General features: G+C 37.7%; 2 protein-coding genes across 2 annotated transcripts in view; one reads left to right on the top strand and one right to left on the bottom strand.

The window, feature by feature from the left end:
* Positions 1-45: 45 nt before the first annotated feature.
* Positions 46-4,084, bottom strand: aagab (alpha and gamma adaptin binding protein). Its single transcript, XM_084124788.1, has 10 exons — positions 3,878-4,084; positions 2,863-3,053; positions 2,677-2,773; positions 2,511-2,600; positions 2,341-2,424; positions 2,034-2,113; positions 1,481-1,571; positions 1,230-1,334; positions 717-766; positions 46-635 (listed from the first exon to the last, which is right to left on the bottom strand). Exons 1-10 carry the CDS (start codon positions 3,969-3,971, stop codon positions 558-560), a joined length of 960 nt encoding a protein of 319 aa, XP_083980914.1. The 5' UTR covers positions 3,972-4,084; the 3' UTR covers positions 46-557.
* Positions 4,085-4,361: 277 nt separating this feature from the next.
* The window catches only part of iqch (IQ motif containing H), a gene marked incomplete at its 5' end in the record, with an annotated part of 26,808 nt that continues 13,020 nt past the window's right edge, over positions 4,362-18,149 (top strand). The window contains 14 exons of the mRNA XM_084125121.1: positions 4,362-4,412; positions 4,558-4,680; positions 6,666-6,769; positions 6,890-6,965; positions 7,051-7,170; positions 9,572-9,689; positions 10,348-10,449; positions 11,970-12,157; positions 12,982-13,533; positions 15,349-15,415; positions 15,857-15,940; positions 16,022-16,200; positions 17,598-17,870; positions 17,947-18,135. Of these exons, the coding sequence (XP_083981247.1) occupies positions 4,362-4,412; positions 4,558-4,680; positions 6,666-6,769; positions 6,890-6,965; positions 7,051-7,170; positions 9,572-9,689; positions 10,348-10,449; positions 11,970-12,157; positions 12,982-13,533; positions 15,349-15,415; positions 15,857-15,940; positions 16,022-16,200; positions 17,598-17,870; positions 17,947-18,135 (2,226 nt within the window). The remainder of the gene's footprint in view (positions 4,413-4,557; positions 4,681-6,665; positions 6,770-6,889; positions 6,966-7,050; positions 7,171-9,571; positions 9,690-10,347; positions 10,450-11,969; positions 12,158-12,981; positions 13,534-15,348; positions 15,416-15,856; positions 15,941-16,021; positions 16,201-17,597; positions 17,871-17,946; positions 18,136-18,149) is intronic.

Here is an 18,149-nt window from a genome sequence, read left to right as displayed (position 1 = left end):
TTTCACGTCAAATCTATTTTTAAACACAACAAAAGAACATCTAAATTGATTCGACAGATGATTCTTTTAATTGATGAAGAGCTAATGACATGCTCAAGCATAGTCCGTAATTGTGACTTGTATCAAGAACATAAGGAAAAATAAGTTTAAAAACAATCCATTTTTGTCAGCTCATCTGTCATATGATTTACAACTCTTGACAGAACCATGGGCTTCATCCTTGTATGTGGCTTGCACTGAAACCGCCAGAGAGCAGACAAGATAACAATCTTGCCCCCTGCAACCCATTCGATGGCTCTGCGATTACAATGTTTAAAGCCAAAAGCCCATAATGACTCTGTACTGCCTGATTGAGGAGTTGGATGTTTATATTATATTAACAGCAGAAAATCTCAGTTGCTGTTTTCGCTCGCATTCTTGCATGTTCCTCATGCCGGATCTTGGTTTCTCGGGCGGGGCAGGACAGGACTGGGCTGGGCTGAGCAGATTTGGGATGATGGGGTTCGAAGGGTTGGATGAGTATCAACAGTGGAAGCTGGTTAAGAGTAACTTAGGCATTAACTCTCCTCCCCTGATGACAGGCCCTCAATCTCATCCTGGTCTCCACCAATAGCCATCCAGAATGCTTTAGCAACCTGATTGAGGGTAAATCTACTGTTAGTTCAAGTTTTGGATTTGAAAAAGTATTCACATTAGTGTTAATTAGAGAATACCACCTTCTCTGCATGCACTTTCCTCTGTTCATGTGGCAACGAAGAGGCCTTGTCTAAAATAAATGTAAGAGTAGTGAAAACTATTTGTAAAAAAAAAAACCATACATACATACATATATATATATATATATATATATATATACACACACACATATACATATATATATATATATATATATATATATATATACAGTATATGTATACACACACATATACATGTACATACATATAAATATGCAATTTGAGATCAGCAAGTTATTTTTTTTAAAGAAATTAATACTTTTATTTAGCACGGACACATTCGATTGTATAAAAAATGACAACATTGACAATAATAATAATTTAAAAAAAATCTTCTTAAGCACCAAATCAGACTAGAGTAATGGCCAGCTTTACCATTTACAGGAATACATTATATTGCTAATAATTGCAGCTTTGGTGAGCATAAAAGACTTCTTTAAAAATCTTACTGATCCCAAACTTTTGAACAGTAGTGTATAAATAAGTCCTTTTAACCTTTCATCTCTTTCAATTTTGTAAACAGTCGTTCAAAATTCTCCACATCTGCATCCCCAGCTGTTAGATTAGCCAACTCTTGGATATCTATGTCAATCATGGGATCTGTGACAGATTGGCAAATATTTCATTAAACACTGAACAGAATTACATTCAAATATATATAAAAATAGCTTGTTCCATTTGTACTTTTTATGGTATTTTACCATTAATTTACCTCCAAAATGACTATAAATATAAAAAGTACATACCAACTACTGTGTCCACTGCATTATTCTGGTTATTCTCTGCTCTCTGGCTCTCAGTGCCTTCATCTGTACTGTTGGATGGGGAATGAGAGGACTAATAACAGGGGGAAAAAACAGCCTATTACAACGAGATGACCTCAAAGCGATAGTTCACCCAAAAATGAACATGCCGTCATCATTTACTCACCCTCAAGTTTTTCCAGACCTGTATGAATTTCTTTCTTCTGCTGAAAAGAAGATATTTTGAAGAATGTTGGTAACCAAACAGTAAATGGATCCCATTGACATCAATTGGATAAAAAAAACAAAAAAAAAACTATGGAAGCCAATGGGGTTCATCAACTGTTTGGTTACCAACATTCTTTAAAATATCTTCTTTTGTGTTCAGCAGGAGAAAGAAACTCATACAGGTTTGGAACAACTTGAGGGTGAGTAAATGATGACAGCATGTTAATTTTTCGGCAAACTATCCCATTTAAGACTCTAACATACCCAGACAAAGCTAAATAATGTTCATCTACATATTTTTAATAGTAGAAAGTGAGAAAAGACTAACCAGTGTCTCTTGACTGGGCCGTGGGTTGTTGTGATGAGAGGCCACCAGGCTGCTCATTAGCCCAAATCCCTGATTATGTACTGAGGGGAATAAATGATGATCAAAAGAAAAGTTAATTAACATCTCTTAGAATGAATCTGTGAATATGGTTTGTTGTAGATGAATAATGTGAGCTGCTTTATAGCAATACATTCTATTACTTTCCTGTTATTACTGTGAAGCTGCTATAAAATAAATTGTATAAAATGCTATAACAATAAAGGTGACTTGATATTGTACATTTTGCATTAGGGCAGTACAATCTCACCATCTTTCATCTCGACACTGGACCACACGTTGGCATTGAGGGCCTGCAGGATTCTTTTTATTCCTGTGGACTCTGGGAAGTCATCTACGGGAGACGCAAAGTAAAAAAAAAGACTGTAAACAAAACCATTTTTGTGCATAATCATGACTTCACTATGTCTTCTCTCTCACCATCTTCATCGGGTAGATCTTCAGGGTTGAGCTCTACTAATTCAAATGCGTGAGCCAGACACCATTGCTGGGCTTCCTGTCTGCTAACACCTGCAACGGTATATTCACACCAAACTTAGCAAAAAAAAAACCTACTGAACGATGAAAGATACCAAAACACACTCACCGCTGTCACACACATGGTCACACACTAGGATCAGCACTTCTGGAGCCAGTTCCTCCACTACTGATAACCAGGAGTTGACATTGTTAAGGGCGTCTTTCTGAAATACATAAAGAGGTGAATCAAGGGCACATGCATAAAATGGCAAAATCGTCAAATGATCAATACGTCTAATTGTCCATCACTCACAGTTTTGCTGTCAAAATAAACGATGAATGCTTGCATAGACCGGGCAACCTCTGCATTCATGTCGAATTTACTTGAAACAACACATAGACTGACGTTTGCTGTGTAGTATTTGTTGTTAATTGTCCATGGAAACCAAGAAACTCTTTCCTCTATTTTGGCAGCTTGTGGCAGTGATTCTGAGCCCAATATCTCTGGAATAAATACAGACAAAATTGTTATTGGCCAAGTGTGTATTTGAAATGAATTAAAAAAACACTGGCAGTGAAAACAACCACTAAAATAAGCTACAAGTAAAAAATGAAGTCCAACACTGCCGTCTGCTGGACAAAAACAAAAACAGAAAAACACTGGGTATAAAGAATCACCACTTTTTCTTTTTTTTTAAATGTACTGAAAGTAAGCACTAACTTATACATGATAGATAGATAGATAGATAGATAGATAGATAGATAGATAGATAGATAATTATTATTAGAATAAAGATTATAAACATCAAAGACAAGTATACACCTTAATCACCCAATTTTACAGGATTTTATACATGCACAGTGTTAACATATATTATGTTTGTGTCATGCTATATATTGCACACGTATTAAATAGTGTATCACTTTATCAAGAATATTAGTAAATACCAGAAATTATTCACACATATTGTCCCGTTATATCAATACTCTAAGAACAAGGTATTTGTAGAAAACCAATATGACAGACAAACGTGTAAAGAAAGAAATTTGACTTTAATGAAACATTGCATGTTACATGAAACGAGCAAAGACCCAGATGTAGATTTGTAAGATGACAGTTGGGTAACGTTAATCTCTACAAAAAATACTGCTTTATGATATAGTTACACAATACAATAATGCACAATACATTTTATGCAATTGATAATTACACAGTTATTATCGCGTTTGCAATTAGAGACACTACGATGGATGTTTCTTGTTGACAGCTAACGTTAGCATAGCTGCAAAGCTAACGACTCCAGGATACATTTCCCGCTTGTACTCACGTCTAATGAGCTCCTCTTCTTTAAAGCTGGAATCACAACTTGTGACTAAGATAGACGGCAGAGTAGGTACTTCATCTCCTTGATCATCTGCCATTTTATGCGTGTAGACACTTAAAAACAGCTCCAAATGAAAGTTAGCACGTTAGCAACAGCTGTCAACCTCCTCCAGGAAACCTTTCACCTCTAACCTCAATTTACTTCCGTGTCTGCGCGTGCCGTGTGTGGAAAAGAAAATTTAAAGTTTACTTTTAGAGTTATAGCAAAGCGACTTTTAAATGAATAGCTTTAGAAATAGCGTAAGTCAGTCGGTGATATATACTACTTAATAATGAAATGATAATAATAAAAATTAATAATACTTCCTGCGCGTGTTTCTCACAGAGCGTCGTGTTGCCATAGTTACGGCCAGACCTCTGTTTAGAAAAATATAAAGACTTGTACTTAAATGTGTCTTGAAAACCCAAAAGAGTTATTTAGTTGAGAAATGGCCGACGTGCTTAAAAATAAGGATGAAGTTGGCCATATTTTAGTACAGGTAATGTAACAAGAAGGCTGACAGCTGTTTAAGTGTTAAATATACGAAACTAAGTTATGCTAGTTAACGTTACATTATATAATAATTGAATATGACATAGTTACGTTTGTAAGACTATATTCTTGTGGATTTTCTTGTGTGTTAGGTGCAAGATGATTTGAGACAACTAAAAAAGAATCTTGTTCGAATGACTGTGCAACAGAACGGGCAAGTTTTGGACATTCAAGCTCTGGATACAGCCATTAGCAGGACAGAAAATGGAATAAGGGTAAATAAATCACGACTTTATGACAACTTGACTAGAATATATCTGTATAGTTGAGGTCTGTATGTCCTAAATACACAGCATACGTGACCAAATGTTTGTATTGCCGTAGAGGGGAGTGTGCAAAGAGTGGGGAGTTTATAAAATTACAAAATAAATAAATACAACTTTTTTATTATTTTATTTTAACCAAATTGAAATCTATTTACTAAATATATTTCAATTTGGTTAAAATAAAATAATAAAAAAGTTGTATTTATGTATTACATTTGTATTTAAATAGTGTTTAGGTCATCTTGCAGTCCCTGGCTTGTAATATTCACGCAATAAAACATACAAATATGTGTAATGTGGTCAGAGGTGGACAGTAACAAAGTACATTTACTTGAGTACTGTCCTCAAGTACACTTTTTGTGTATCTGTTCTTAACTTGAGTATTATTTTTTTCTGGAAACATTTTACTTTAACTTCACTACATTTGAAAGACAAATATCGTACTTTTTACTCCACTAGATTTCTGTCAAGGTCCTTGAGTAGAAAGTAGTAACGTAGTCGGGATGATTTTGGTTGGAAATGAAAGCGTTAGAAGAACCACTTAACCACTTGGCCACTTAAAACGTTAGAACCCGACTGATGTTGGTTTCTGACGTCAACACGATTTTCATTTTCAACCACAATACAACGTCCCGTCTGTCCAACGTTGGAGATTAACGTCAATCTGACGTTGGATTCTGACATCAGTCTGATTTTCATTTTCAGCGTTGGGTTTGGTCTTCTAAATGCAAATTTTGTCATTGTTTTGGAGCACACTAGTTTATAACAGTAAGGCTAACATATTCATACTAAAAGCCCAAAAACTTTAAATAGGGCAATATTTGAGGGAACAGCAATTTTGGTGTCCGAAACCATTGTGGATGTTATTGAGTGCACTTATTCAATCTCACATTCAATCCCACTACTGGAACTGTGTTCTAGAAATAAATTTGATATTGATATGAGGGTAGGCAGGCATAGATTCAGAGGCATAAGGTACTGTAAGTATTACATACAACAATGCAACAATAATAAAACAATGCATTGACATTTAGGCTACTTTTGATACTTAAGTACTTTTAAAAACAAGTACTTCTGTACTTATACTTAAGTAAAATTCAGTCTTTAAAACTTTTACTTGTAACGGAGTAATATTTGACCAATAGTTATCTGTACTTTCACTCAAGTAAGGAAGTTGTGTACTTTGTCCACCTCTGAATGTGGTTCTGTCGTGACAACTCTTGTAGAAATTGGCATGGTAATGGATGTGGCATTGTTAATGTATTTGGTCTTGGCGGAATAGATCTGCTACGCTGCTGCTGCTGCTGCAGAGCAAGTACCTGAGACTTGTTACTGCCAATACATTTACAGACATTCTGCTGCTGCAGCACATATAACCTACATGAATGAACCCCTGTAGCAGATCTATACAGGTGGAGCTGGGGAAGGCAGAGGGTTTCTGAAAGCACACTGCTACTGAATGCTAACAGCAAACAATGCCAAGTATTTGATGGTTGAGCTGCAAGCTCATTGGCTGCTGATGCCACGGCGACCAATCAGCTGTGCTATGCAGATAACGATGTGATCACTAACAAATTGAGTCAAGGACCTATCAGCCTGCGGCATCTACCCCGTTTCACAGACAAGGCTTAAGCCTAGTCCCATTCTAAAATGCATATTTGAGCTGTTTTAACTGAAAGCAACTTGCACTGACAAATCTTCAAATATGTCAGTGTCATTGTTTTGTCTCAAGATGCACATCAGTAATGTTTTTTTCTAAGGAACATTTATAAAAGCCACTTAAATGTCTAATTGAACTAAGGCCTAATCCTGGCTTAGTCTAAACCCTGTCTGTGAAACTGGGCCCTAGAGTTTCATGACGAAATTTTGAATATGTGAAGCATGGAAGAATAATGTACTGTATATAAATATGACATCTGTTTATTGATTCATAGAGGCATGCAGAGGATTATCTGAAAGCTATCAATAATCAGGTTTTGACTCTACCTTGTATTGAAGAGCCTGAAAAGAAGATTGCCCATGCCAAACCTGTTAAATGGTATTTAAAAAAACTCTTATACAAATATAATTTAACAAAAAATCTACAACAACAGAAATATTTCAATTGCATAATGTAAAATTGTATGAAATCTAAAATATCTGTCTAACATTTTTCTAGGCAACCATCATACGAGACAATACCTAATGCACGTCCTCAGAAAATCCAGATTTCTGGTCCATCACCTGGGGAAAAGGTTTGCATCTTTACACTTATTCATGACATTTGTTAAGCCAAAAAATATCTGTATTCTGTACTCTTTATTTCTATCTCCCACACAGCACAAGTCAGCATTTATCACGCGTCTCCTCAATAACCCTTGTCACCCAAAGAACAAGGAGATCATGCAACAAAATTATGGGATTCAGTTTCCTCACCTGCACAAAAGAAACGGGGCCAGTGTGAGTTTCGGGCAGGAATGATTCTATTTATTTCTTTTATTATTTAAAAAGGTCTATTAAAGTGACAGGTCAACCAAAAAAGAAAATTCTGTCATAATTTACTCACTTTCATGTTGTTCCAAACCTGTTTTTTTCTGCGGAACACAAAATAAGATATTTTAGAGAATATTGTTTTTTGTGACCATTGACATTGTACAGAAAAAAACCACTCAGACATTTCTCAGAATATGTTCTGTTATGTTCATTATTGATAGTGTTGATTATATGGTGGCCAGCGTTGACTGTTGCCTTAACACCAGCGTCTGTCACATGAGTCTCACGAAAAGAAAAGATGTGACTGGCGTGTAATAATAGATGACTCCAGTCACTTTGCTTTCAAACAGGAGATGCGGATTTGAAGGTCACCTGGTTTGGCAGTGACAGCTAAATCTGTCTGTTGGTAAACAAATTAATCTTTCGAAAGGTCACCATTTGTTTTGGTGCTCTGTTCTCCCCCCGCTTCTGCTTTCCGCTGCGGTTCTTCCTCTATCTCCTGCATCCTCTGCCTGTCACTCGTGAGGAGGCTGTCATGTTGTTGAGAAGAAGGTATGAGACTTGGCTGCCGAAAGCAGACAGACGCAGATTGCGGCACATCAGCATTCTTCTGAGGACGGCCACCGCCTGATTGCAGTTGTATGGGCTGCTGCTTTACAGCTGTCTCAGGACAGGCACTGGTACCTGTTCCCGCATGCCAATAAGACAGCCGTGGTTTACCCAACTGGCGCTCTGCCTGCTGCGTCAATACCTCTATGCTGTCGGCTAGTTCTCCGCTGAGTCTCCAAAGGAGCTCCCACTGTTTTTTTTTGTTGTTTTTTTTAAATGTCCCCTTGTACCATTAAACAGCTGCAAGCCTTAAAACCTCTCCAAACACCTGGCTGGTGCTCGTGGTTTGTCAGAGAGCTCAGTGGTGTGACAACAGACAGGCCAGAGAACATCAGGAGGAGAATCCGGAACAGCAGGACGAGGAGAGTACAGAAGGGCTGTGTCTGGCATGTGCCCACAACTTGACAAACTCACAGTGTGCTCTCCATTATATGTTTTTCGGCAATGTGACCGACCTTGTTCTTTGATGCTGTTTTGTGTTCTATGATTAATGCACGTCCAACTCGTTGCATTTTTTTTTTTTGTTCACCAAAAAAGTTTATCTTGCTTTTAATTGGCTATAAATTGTCGGTAGATAACACGTTTTTATTGGCCGTTTTGTGTCTTCGGGAGTAATGTGTGACTTTTGGTGCTTGTTTTTATCAAAATGGATTATAAAAATTAATGGTGAATTATATAGTCGCTTTATGACTATTGCGAAAATCCTAATTGTTGCAGTACATCCATTTTATTGTGGAATGTGGATCTTGACTTTCATTTGATTTATGAACTATTATATGATAATGAGGAGGTATGAGCATTTTAGGCATTGCTCTGATGGAATTTAATTCTAGAAGATTTCAAACAGCTGTTCAATTGAGAGAAGGTGCGAGGCAAATAAACCGAGCCGTGCTCAAAGTATCCAGAAAGCATTGCCAGCATGTGATTGATTGCTTCAGGGAAGGGGCTTATTGGCCAGTTTACAATGTCATTAACTGCCTGTATTTTAGCTCCAGCTTTATTTTAATGAATGCAGAAAATCTGTTGGTTGTAATCACACAACATCACCGCGCTCTCTCTCGCAAATGTGCACGCACTTGTGATTCGCAACAGCCAACGGAACAGAGAGAAAGAGAAACCATATTTCTTGACATCTACAAGCTGCCACCAGCCTGATTAATGGATAGTCGTCTCAGCCTTTTACAACAAAGTTTTGTTTGGAGGGAAAAATCGGATCGGTGACCCGAAGCTAATAGCATTCTCCATGAGCAAGTTACTGAGCAAAGTATGTTCCCTCTCTCTTCTTCTAGTATTGGGTGAATGGTGGCTTTAGAGCCTGCAGGCAGGTCTTTTTGGCCCAGTGAGACGGGGCAGTAGGTTAATACCCATTGTTCTGTCACTTTCAATACCTCTGACCTTTGACCACAGAGCTATCATTCGAGGCTCAGTAATTCCTCCATATTTGGACAATGTTTTATTGCCTTTTGAAGACATTCCCTTACTAGTTCATCCGAGCTTAAAGGGTTAATTCTGATGAAAGTGAATGGTGACCATGTTTGCCTTGACTGATTGTCACACAACAAACTTAAATATCCAGATGAGATTTGAATGCTAAATTAGGAATTTAAAGCATCAAGTACAGTGAAATAAACCATAACAGATTTTCTGGGTAAAGTAGCTCTTTAAAATAACTATATTCCATCTTAGGTGAACCACAAGGGTTAGAAAGAGTATAGTGTGTATTTATGTAATGGAAATGTGCTTGCCTTGGTTATTCTAGGTTGGGACTCAAAGAGTGGTCACTGGTCCCGCTTTAGGGAATTTCGCTGCAACACATGGAGGTCTGCCCAAACAACTGCACCCCAAATCACTACCCGAATGCGAGCACACCAATGCTGGTATAAACTTCTTGGAACAACTGATATTTCTTCATACATTATAAACACTACTGTTCAAAAGTTTTGAGTCAGTAAGATTTTTAAAGGTTTTTGAACGAGGTCTTTTAAGCTCACCAAAGCTAAATTTATTTGATCAAAAATATAGTAAAAATAGTAATATTGTGAAGTATTATTAGAATTTAAAAAAACTGTTTTCTATTTTAATATATTTTAAAATGTAGTTTATTCCTTTAATGGCAAAGGAGTCATTACTTCATTAATCATTCTAATACGCTGATTTGGTGCTCAAGAAATATTTATTATTATTAATGTTAAAAACAATTGTACCGTGTAATATTTTTGTTCAAACCATGATTTTTTTTTTTTTTCAGGATTCATGAATAAAAGTTTAAAAGAACAGCATTTATTTAACATGTAAAAATGTCTGTACTGTCACTTTTCATCAATTTAATATGGCCTTGCTGAATAAAAGTACTACTTTCTTTAAAAGAAAAAAAACTTACTGAACCCAAACTTTCGAATGGTTGCTAGATTTGTTTGTTTGTGCCCTTTTTGTTTTCATGAGTAATGTGTTGCAGTCACAATAAAACCCTGAAATATTTTGTGTACAGATCCTCTCTGCAGGTTTTAATGAGACTTGGTTTGTCATGCATTTCAGCGCTGCAACCCTCTGCAGCTGACCTCTCTTCAGTGCAAACTCCACCACAGCCCAAAGCTGTCCATGTGCTCCAGAGAGAGGACAGTGGCCAAAGTAAGACGGGTCAGTCTATTTCCATAATGTCATTACACACTTGCGGCCTACATTTAAAGTTAGAAGGTCAATTTGTATGTATCCAAAAAACTGAATTCATTTGGGGGACAAAAAAAAACAACAAAAAAGTTTTGTTCAATTAACATTTGATTGTGTGATCTGTGATATCTTGTTTTAAAGCTACACTGTGTAGTTTTTTAAGTTGATTCTTAGCAAAAAACACTAAATTATATGTGCACATTCATGTGTAATTACTTCCACCAACTAATCAAGTATTCTCGTAAGCGTAGAATCTGCCATTCAGAATACATACGAGCGAGTTGCTCGAATGGTGGCAGCCATGTTGCGCCTCCATCTTGAAAATACATTAGCCAAAGAGGGACATACCTGGAAATTCAATTTCCTGAACATACATTTGTCCAATTTCCTGGACATACATTTTGCGCTTTTACACTCAGTGGGACCGTGACGAATGCGACTCACGAATTACTCGCGACTCACCGTAGCAGTTAAAACGCCCTCGGAATGGGAGGGGCTATAGTAATATTCAGTTGGTAGTCATATACAATTTCACCGCTAGATGGGAGAAAATCTTACAGTGTAGCTTTAAGTGTCAGTCATGCGTTTAGTACTTTTTGAAACATACACAATGTTGGTGGTTACGCATTACAAGTAACTTGAGTTACATAATCAGATTCCCATTTTCATGTAACTAGTAAAGTAGTGCATTACTTATAAATTTACAGCAAAATATAGGTTACTTTTTCAAATTAGTAACGCAAGTTACTTTGTTTTTCAAATCCGTTGTGTAAATATTATACAGTAGTTATGTAGTTGTGAGCATGCATTATTTACTCATCTCACTTACACAAAAACAGGTTCAGTATTACTCAAAATCAATAAAAACAGTGAAATGCAAACTCGTAATGTTACGCAAACCTGCAATAATTAAATGTTAAATTACACAAATATACTTTATGCATTTAATCTCACTTTATTAATCAATGTCCTCGCTGCTTACCTTTGATGATCCAATTCAACCAGATACTAATAAGGAAAAATGACTTTTTATTGCTGAAGAGGCTACATCCGAAATCGCATACTTCCCTACTATATAGTAGGTTGACAAAACAAGCATGTACGAATTCACAGTACTCATAAAAGAGTAGGCAAAAAGTACCCGGATGACCTACTTCTTCTAGTGAGATTCTGAAGTGTGCATCCAATGGACACTTTACTATCCCATGAGGCCACGGGAGAGTAACGCAAAAGTAACGCAACACATTTCTTTTCATAAAAAGTAACTCAATTAGTTACTTTTTAAAGAACACTGTATATATATATTTATATATATATTAATTAAAAAATTATAAAATTGTCTGCTTCAATCAAATAACTAAATAAATATTGCATGTATTTATATATTGTTTTTTTTCCCATACTTTTTATTATATCTGTTATACTTTTTATACTTCATACAGTCTTTGACAGATGACTGCGGTATGTACTTCTTATCTGGTTAATGGTAGATGAATCAGAAAAGGCTTGTAAACGGGAGATGGATGTGAGCAGAGACAGAATGGCTCTTGGAAGATCATCATCCGAGAGTCCAACATCCAGGAACATGCGAACTCCCCCTCCTTCAGCTGCTTCTGCAAGCTCTGACAACAGAGTACTGACTCATGGTCTAGCCCGACTCACCCCACTTAACCTGCAGGTATTATTTATTTATACTGAGGTGCATAAAGTTATTTATGACAAGGATATATAGTGTGCTCTGCTCACTGAGTTGGCGAAACGCTCATTTTCCATTCCCAATATGTGTCTTCTGTTTCTGATAATCATTTGTTTCTCAAAAGGACTGTTATTTTATGTTGTATTTTGCCTGTGAACAGATACTAAACATACAATCTGGTCATGAAAGCTTACTGACTGATAATCAATTTTCCTTTTCTGTTTAGTGACCTTTTACCCCTGATGTAATGTTAAATGTGTCAGGAATAGCTTCAGGGCAGATATGAGCAATGATTTGAAATGGTCACCCTCTGCAAGCCAGTGGCCTTTAGGATTTATAAAAATAAGCTTTTACAGTTGCTTTCTATTCAGTTAATGGATTTCATTGTTTTTTTTATTTATGTATTTATATGTTACAGACAAAAGTTGTGTCCCAAATGACATATTATACACTATGCACTTATACTAGTATTCACTATGTACTCAACCTAGTCTAGTGTATGAATTCTATAAGGTTATTTTGTCATTCATCATCAGAATCTGATAGCCAGTTGAGTCACATTAAGTGTCCAACATTCCACACTTTTTTCCCCGGTTAATTCAGTGCATCATCCGGGTATTTGAAGTGCACTTTTTCTTTTTGGAATTTTTAGTGTGAATGCACTACGCACACTATTTATACTACAAAACGGCATAGAGTAGTGCATAAGTACGCAAATTGAGACACATTTCTAGTTTTCTTAACACTTTTTTTATTAATTGCAATAACCATTTGCCTTTATATAATATGCATTTCTTTCTTCTTAGAGCATTCCAGTGCAAGCTGCTGTCAGCAAATATCCTTTCACCATAGTTGAGGGTCAGATTGACCCGGATGCTCCTGACTACTGTAGGTTTAAAAAGCAGTACTGTCTGTGCTGGGTTGCAATTGTGGAGGCTCTGGACCAGCTGCAGCGGATGCTACTGGACTTTGCGGTGCCATTGGCGCGGGTGTGCGGGGAGCGACTGGCTGCTTGCGTGCAGAGCAGTGAGCTCAACTGGAGAGGCAGCAGGGGCGGGTGCGCCCATGTGGAGAAGCTGCTCTCGGTGCTGGAGAACAGGGATGAGGTATGGGATCTGGTGTGTCAGCCCGGCCAGCGCTACAAAGGCAACAGGGGGCATCAGGCAGCGGCTGTGCGCATCCAGACCTGCTGGAGGCGTTTCTCTGCCCGTACCGCCTACCTGCTCCAACTCAGGCCCATAAGGGCGGCACAAATCATTGCCATGTCTCTGCTGAAACGTGCCAAACTGGGCCGTTTAAAGGAGAGTCTGCAGGCCTCACGTCTCCGCCAACTGGAAAACTACCGCACCCGAGCAGAGGTAAATTATACACATTTATACAACAGTTAGTTCTGCTCCTCGAATCTGATGGGTCGAACAGCATTGCAGAAGCATTGATATAATGTTTTAACAGGGGGACTTTTATTGTTTGTATCGCTAGATTCGCTATGCTTGTCTTTTGCACATTCCGGATTGTCAGTCTGTATATTAGGCACAGGCGTAATTTCCTATGGGGACAGGGGAGACATGTCTCCCCCACTTTTCAAAATCCCGTTTGTGTCCCCCCCACTTTCAAATTCATTTGTTATGATTTTTAACTGGACGCCGTAATCGCCTTGACTAAAGAATGGATTAATCAAATAAAATAATATTTTTAATGAATTAATTAAAATTAATAAATTAATATTTAATTTATAATTTATGCATTGTGGAGTCTTTGATAACCTTTTTCAATTTCTGTATATTTCATACCTGTTAGACAGGAAAGGCACAGATAAATATGACATTTATTATGGGTTTATGTGAGGTTTGTTTTAAGTTCACTTAAATTAAAAGTTGTTATATTTTTTTTTAAAGCCTAATTATGTTTTTAAAAAAATGTGTTGGTGGGGGGGGGGTATTTTCATCGAGACATCAGTAGCTATATTAATATCAGTATAGGCCTACTGGCCTTCATTCATAAAAAGATGCCATTAAACAATTATTTAAAATATACTGTCTTTATGTTGTTTCTACATTACCGCGGAAATTGAGTCTCACATTATTTAAATTTTATTTACACACAAAAAATTAATGGTTAACTTTTTTGACTTTATAAAATGATTCTCTAAATGCGAACTTCAGAATCTCGGCAGAAATAGTAGGGATCCGGGTACTTTTCACCTACTGTTTTATGAATACTACAAATTCGGAAATACTACTTATTTTAGATACTGTTTTTTGCCTAGTATATAGTAGGGGAGTTTACATATTCGGATGGAGGGGCTGTCTTTATTATAAGTGAGTCATTCAATTGTTCAACCAATTGGTTCATTCAGGAACGAAACAACTGTTGTTATTTGTGAGTCATTATTCAACTGATTCATTTAAAAAACTGATTCATGTACAACTTTCTTTATGAATCAGTTAATTGAATCATTCATTCAACCAATTCGTGCAAAAAACTGAATAAGTGTTGCAAGCTGTTCTGCTGTGGATCCTGAATCCGTGGCATAAGAAAGAGCAGTAGTTCCCCTCACAAAAAGTTCTCTGGGATGCTCTTGTTCGCTAAAGTGTTGTATAAAATCAGGCTGTACACACCTGTAAAGAACATGTTTCATCAATATAGCACTGGAGAGAATTGAACTTTCAATGCAGAGGTGCTTATACAAAGACTAATTGTGATAGCACAAGCTCACGTTTAGATTAAGTTTCTATTTGTCAGAACAGATGTTTCATCTGTGCTGTCATTCCTGTAACATCTTTATGAATCTAGCATGTCTCCTAATTAGTGCCCACATGTTCATTTATCCTCACCGTCACTCACTGTGAGAGGAGACGCAAGCTTGTGTATGTTTCCACCCTTTAAACACTCACATCCTTTTAATTAAGCCTTAATCTTCCCCTGGCAGAAAGCTTCATGTAGCCTGCTAATTGAATTAATAGAGGGAAGATGTTTCTAAGTATGCACTTAGCTGATTTAATTAATGTGATTTATGCTTGGTTTGTCTCCATGAGACCCAGGGAGAAAGACAAGCATAATTTCCTCACTTTGCTGCCATCGGTGGGCCGACAACATGATAAATCCATGTGCTGGTGGGTGCTGACTGTCACTGATCACTTTTATTCTCTTTTATTCTCTGCTGTGATTCACAGAGTCTGGCAGCCAACTGGAAACACATCACCTCCGCCAAAAGGACTATTATCCACGTCCCATCATTGGGTAATTCCTTTGCATCTGTTATGATGGCTCCTGGTCACTTAATATTGTTAAGGGAAAAATTAAATGTATTTGGATGTACCTGCAGAAAAGGCAAAAAATAAACACAAATGTATTTGTCAAAATCATTGAGACCTGCACTGGCTATTGAGATGATTATGAGTGTGAATTGTAATCACCAGCAGATGGAGTGTGATTTTTGCATTGGGGGTGGCTGAGGAGAGGCCCGTGTGAGCTCAGATAATTAAGAAGTTGAACCCTATTGTTTTTATTGCCTCGCTCTGTTAGTTTGCATACATTTAATCATTTCATTATAGAGATTCGTTTCTAGCAGTCTTTTTGAAGATTTTGAGTGTCCTGACTTAGAATAGAGTCATTAACTTGTTGATAAAATCTCATTTCAAATGTTGATAAAAATGTTCTCATTTTTTATTTGTTTGACAGGATATTCCCAGCATCAGCGACTCAGTCACAGGGGATTTGATGTACTTCAGAATACCCAAATGGGGCGACTGTGTGAAATCAGAGGTAAGGATTTTAACCACAAATGAAATTGGATTGACAGAAGACGCATGAAAATGAACACAGGACTGTTTGTGTCACATACAGATGAGAATGTCGAGGTCATCTACGTGTCTCCGGTGTGCCTGGGAGAGGATGTTCTCCAGTACTACACTCACCTGCTGGGCCTGCAGACAGCCATTGAGCTGGGTGACGCTTCTGCGCCTGAGTCCAACTGTGCCAAACGCTTCACCATCCTCATGCCAGAAGCAATGGAATATTTTTCAGTATGGTGCTCTGCACACACACACACACACACACTTAGCTACGTATCTAAATGGGGACATTCCATAGACATAATGGTTTTTATACTGTACAAACTGTTTATTCTATCCACTTACACTAACCCTGCCCCTAAACCATGTCACAAACCTTTCTACATTTTTTTTTTTTTTTTTTTAAACCTATCATTACTTTATTTTTATACCAGATTTACAAATGAGGACGTCCCTAAAGGGAGGTTTTTGGGAGATTTTGTCAGGTTTTGGTCAATTCTGGGTACATATTTGTCCCCAAAATATAGTTAAGTAGGTGCACACACACAAACCTATGTGTTCATACATAGACCTTTTGTCTTCCCTCAAAGTGGTTTCTGAAATATGGTGGTGAACATTAATTTGTAAATCGTTTTTAGAAAAGATTTTGTTGTGTTATTTCTCACCTGTAGAGGGTGACAGAGGCACCCTGTGTAGCAGATCTCCTGTGAATGATTAGGTTTTAATGCAATGATCTCTGGATTAATATTATGTTAGCCTCATAGCATAATTGCCTAAGTCTTTTTTTTTTAAATATGACTTAGGCAATTATGCTATGAGGCTAACGTATTTTTCTACATTTATAAACATTTGATATTGTACAGAACTAAATGTGTATATATACATTGATTGAATTAATCGATGGATGGATGGATGGACTGACGGATAATATAGTCTGTACTTTGCAAGGAGAGTTTTTTTCAGAACACTATGCGGATTTGTTTCTACAATTATTGTAGGTTGACTGGCTGAACGTGCAACTCAACACGTTATTTATTTATTGCCGCATAGTGCACGAGTGGCACGCGCTGCCTCTTCCCTGTCGATTCCTCTCTGTGTGTAAACTCTGCCAGACGTGTCAGCAGGATAAATCTCTGTTAGCCGTTGCTGCCAGCGTGGCATGCCAATGACAGACGGGACAATTCTGCTTGGATCAAACATACAGATGTGGAGTAATTAGTGCTTTCCCCACAGAGCCCATCACTAAGCACATAGTAAAGACGAGAGGCTGCAGAGGTTTACGGCCCTCCCCTGACTCTCCTTTATCAATTTAACGTGTTGGAGTACAGGAGAGGTCATGACCCCTCCGGCTGCACGTAATGGGCCCAATGTGTTTGCGCGTGTTCATAAATTACAGCCATAGACAAAGGGGAGGGGTAAGACCTTAGAGCTATAGTGGAAAGGACAGTTATTTATGTACACAAAGATCTCTGAGATTTCACCTTCGTGGGGGAAATATACATAATAAAAATGTGTTTTCATAATGTATTCTCTTTATTAGAGCTTATATTATCTTTATACAGCATTAATTCTGCAGCTTTTGTGCTCTTCAAATTGACTCACAACAGTGTATTATATTCCTCTTTCAGATCAGAAACATGTGTCTAGCTTCGCTCCTGAAGTACAGCCCACGAACACTAAAGCGCATCAAGAATTTGATCCAGGGGAAGCAGGCCTACATGATTGGCGGAGTCACCCACATTGATGACCTGGCTGTGGCAGATGAGCTTGAAGTTCCTCTTCTGGGCACAGAGCCTGCGGTGGCCCAGCTATACGGCACTAAATCTGGAGGAAGAAGGATCTTCAGGAGCGCAGGAGTCAATGTGCCTCCGGGAAAGTGGGATATATACACCCTGGAGCAGGTCAGTGAACCATCCGTCCATCTGTCCGTCCATCTATGATATAATATTAAGAGTAATTCATATGTCTCTCTCCAAGCTTTATGAAGGTCTGGCCCAGTTGATGACAGAACACATGGAAGTCCAGCGATGGCTCTTCAAGATAGATAGCGAAGTGGGTGGACGGGGAACGGCTTATTGTGACGTCAGCTACCTAAAATGCCGCCCATGGGCACAGCAGGAGTTTATCCGCCACGGGCCTGAACAGTGGAGAACGTCACTTCCACAAGTAAGGGTAGGACT

The sequence above is a fragment of the Abramis brama genome (genome assembly GCF_963993115.1).
Source record: "Abramis brama genome assembly, chromosome: 9".
Lineage (NCBI taxonomy): Eukaryota > Metazoa > Chordata > Actinopteri > Cypriniformes > Leuciscidae > Abramis > Abramis brama.
This window is presented reverse-complemented; position numbering and strand designations above follow the sequence as displayed.

Excerpts from the sequence above, each read along its gene's own strand:
- aagab (XM_084124788.1), bottom strand. The coding sequence starts at position 3,971 with ATGGCAGATGATCAAGGAGATGAAGTACCTACTCTGCCGTCTATCTTA. Across the intron at positions 2,114-2,340 it reads CAGTGTCGAGATGAAAGATG|TACATAATCAGGGATTTGGG; the intron begins GTGAGATTGTAC and ends TATTCCCCTCAG. Across the intron at positions 767-1,229 it reads AAAATTGAAAGAGATGAAAG|ACAAGGCCTCTTCGTTGCCA; the intron begins GTTAAAAGGACT and ends CATTTATTTTAG.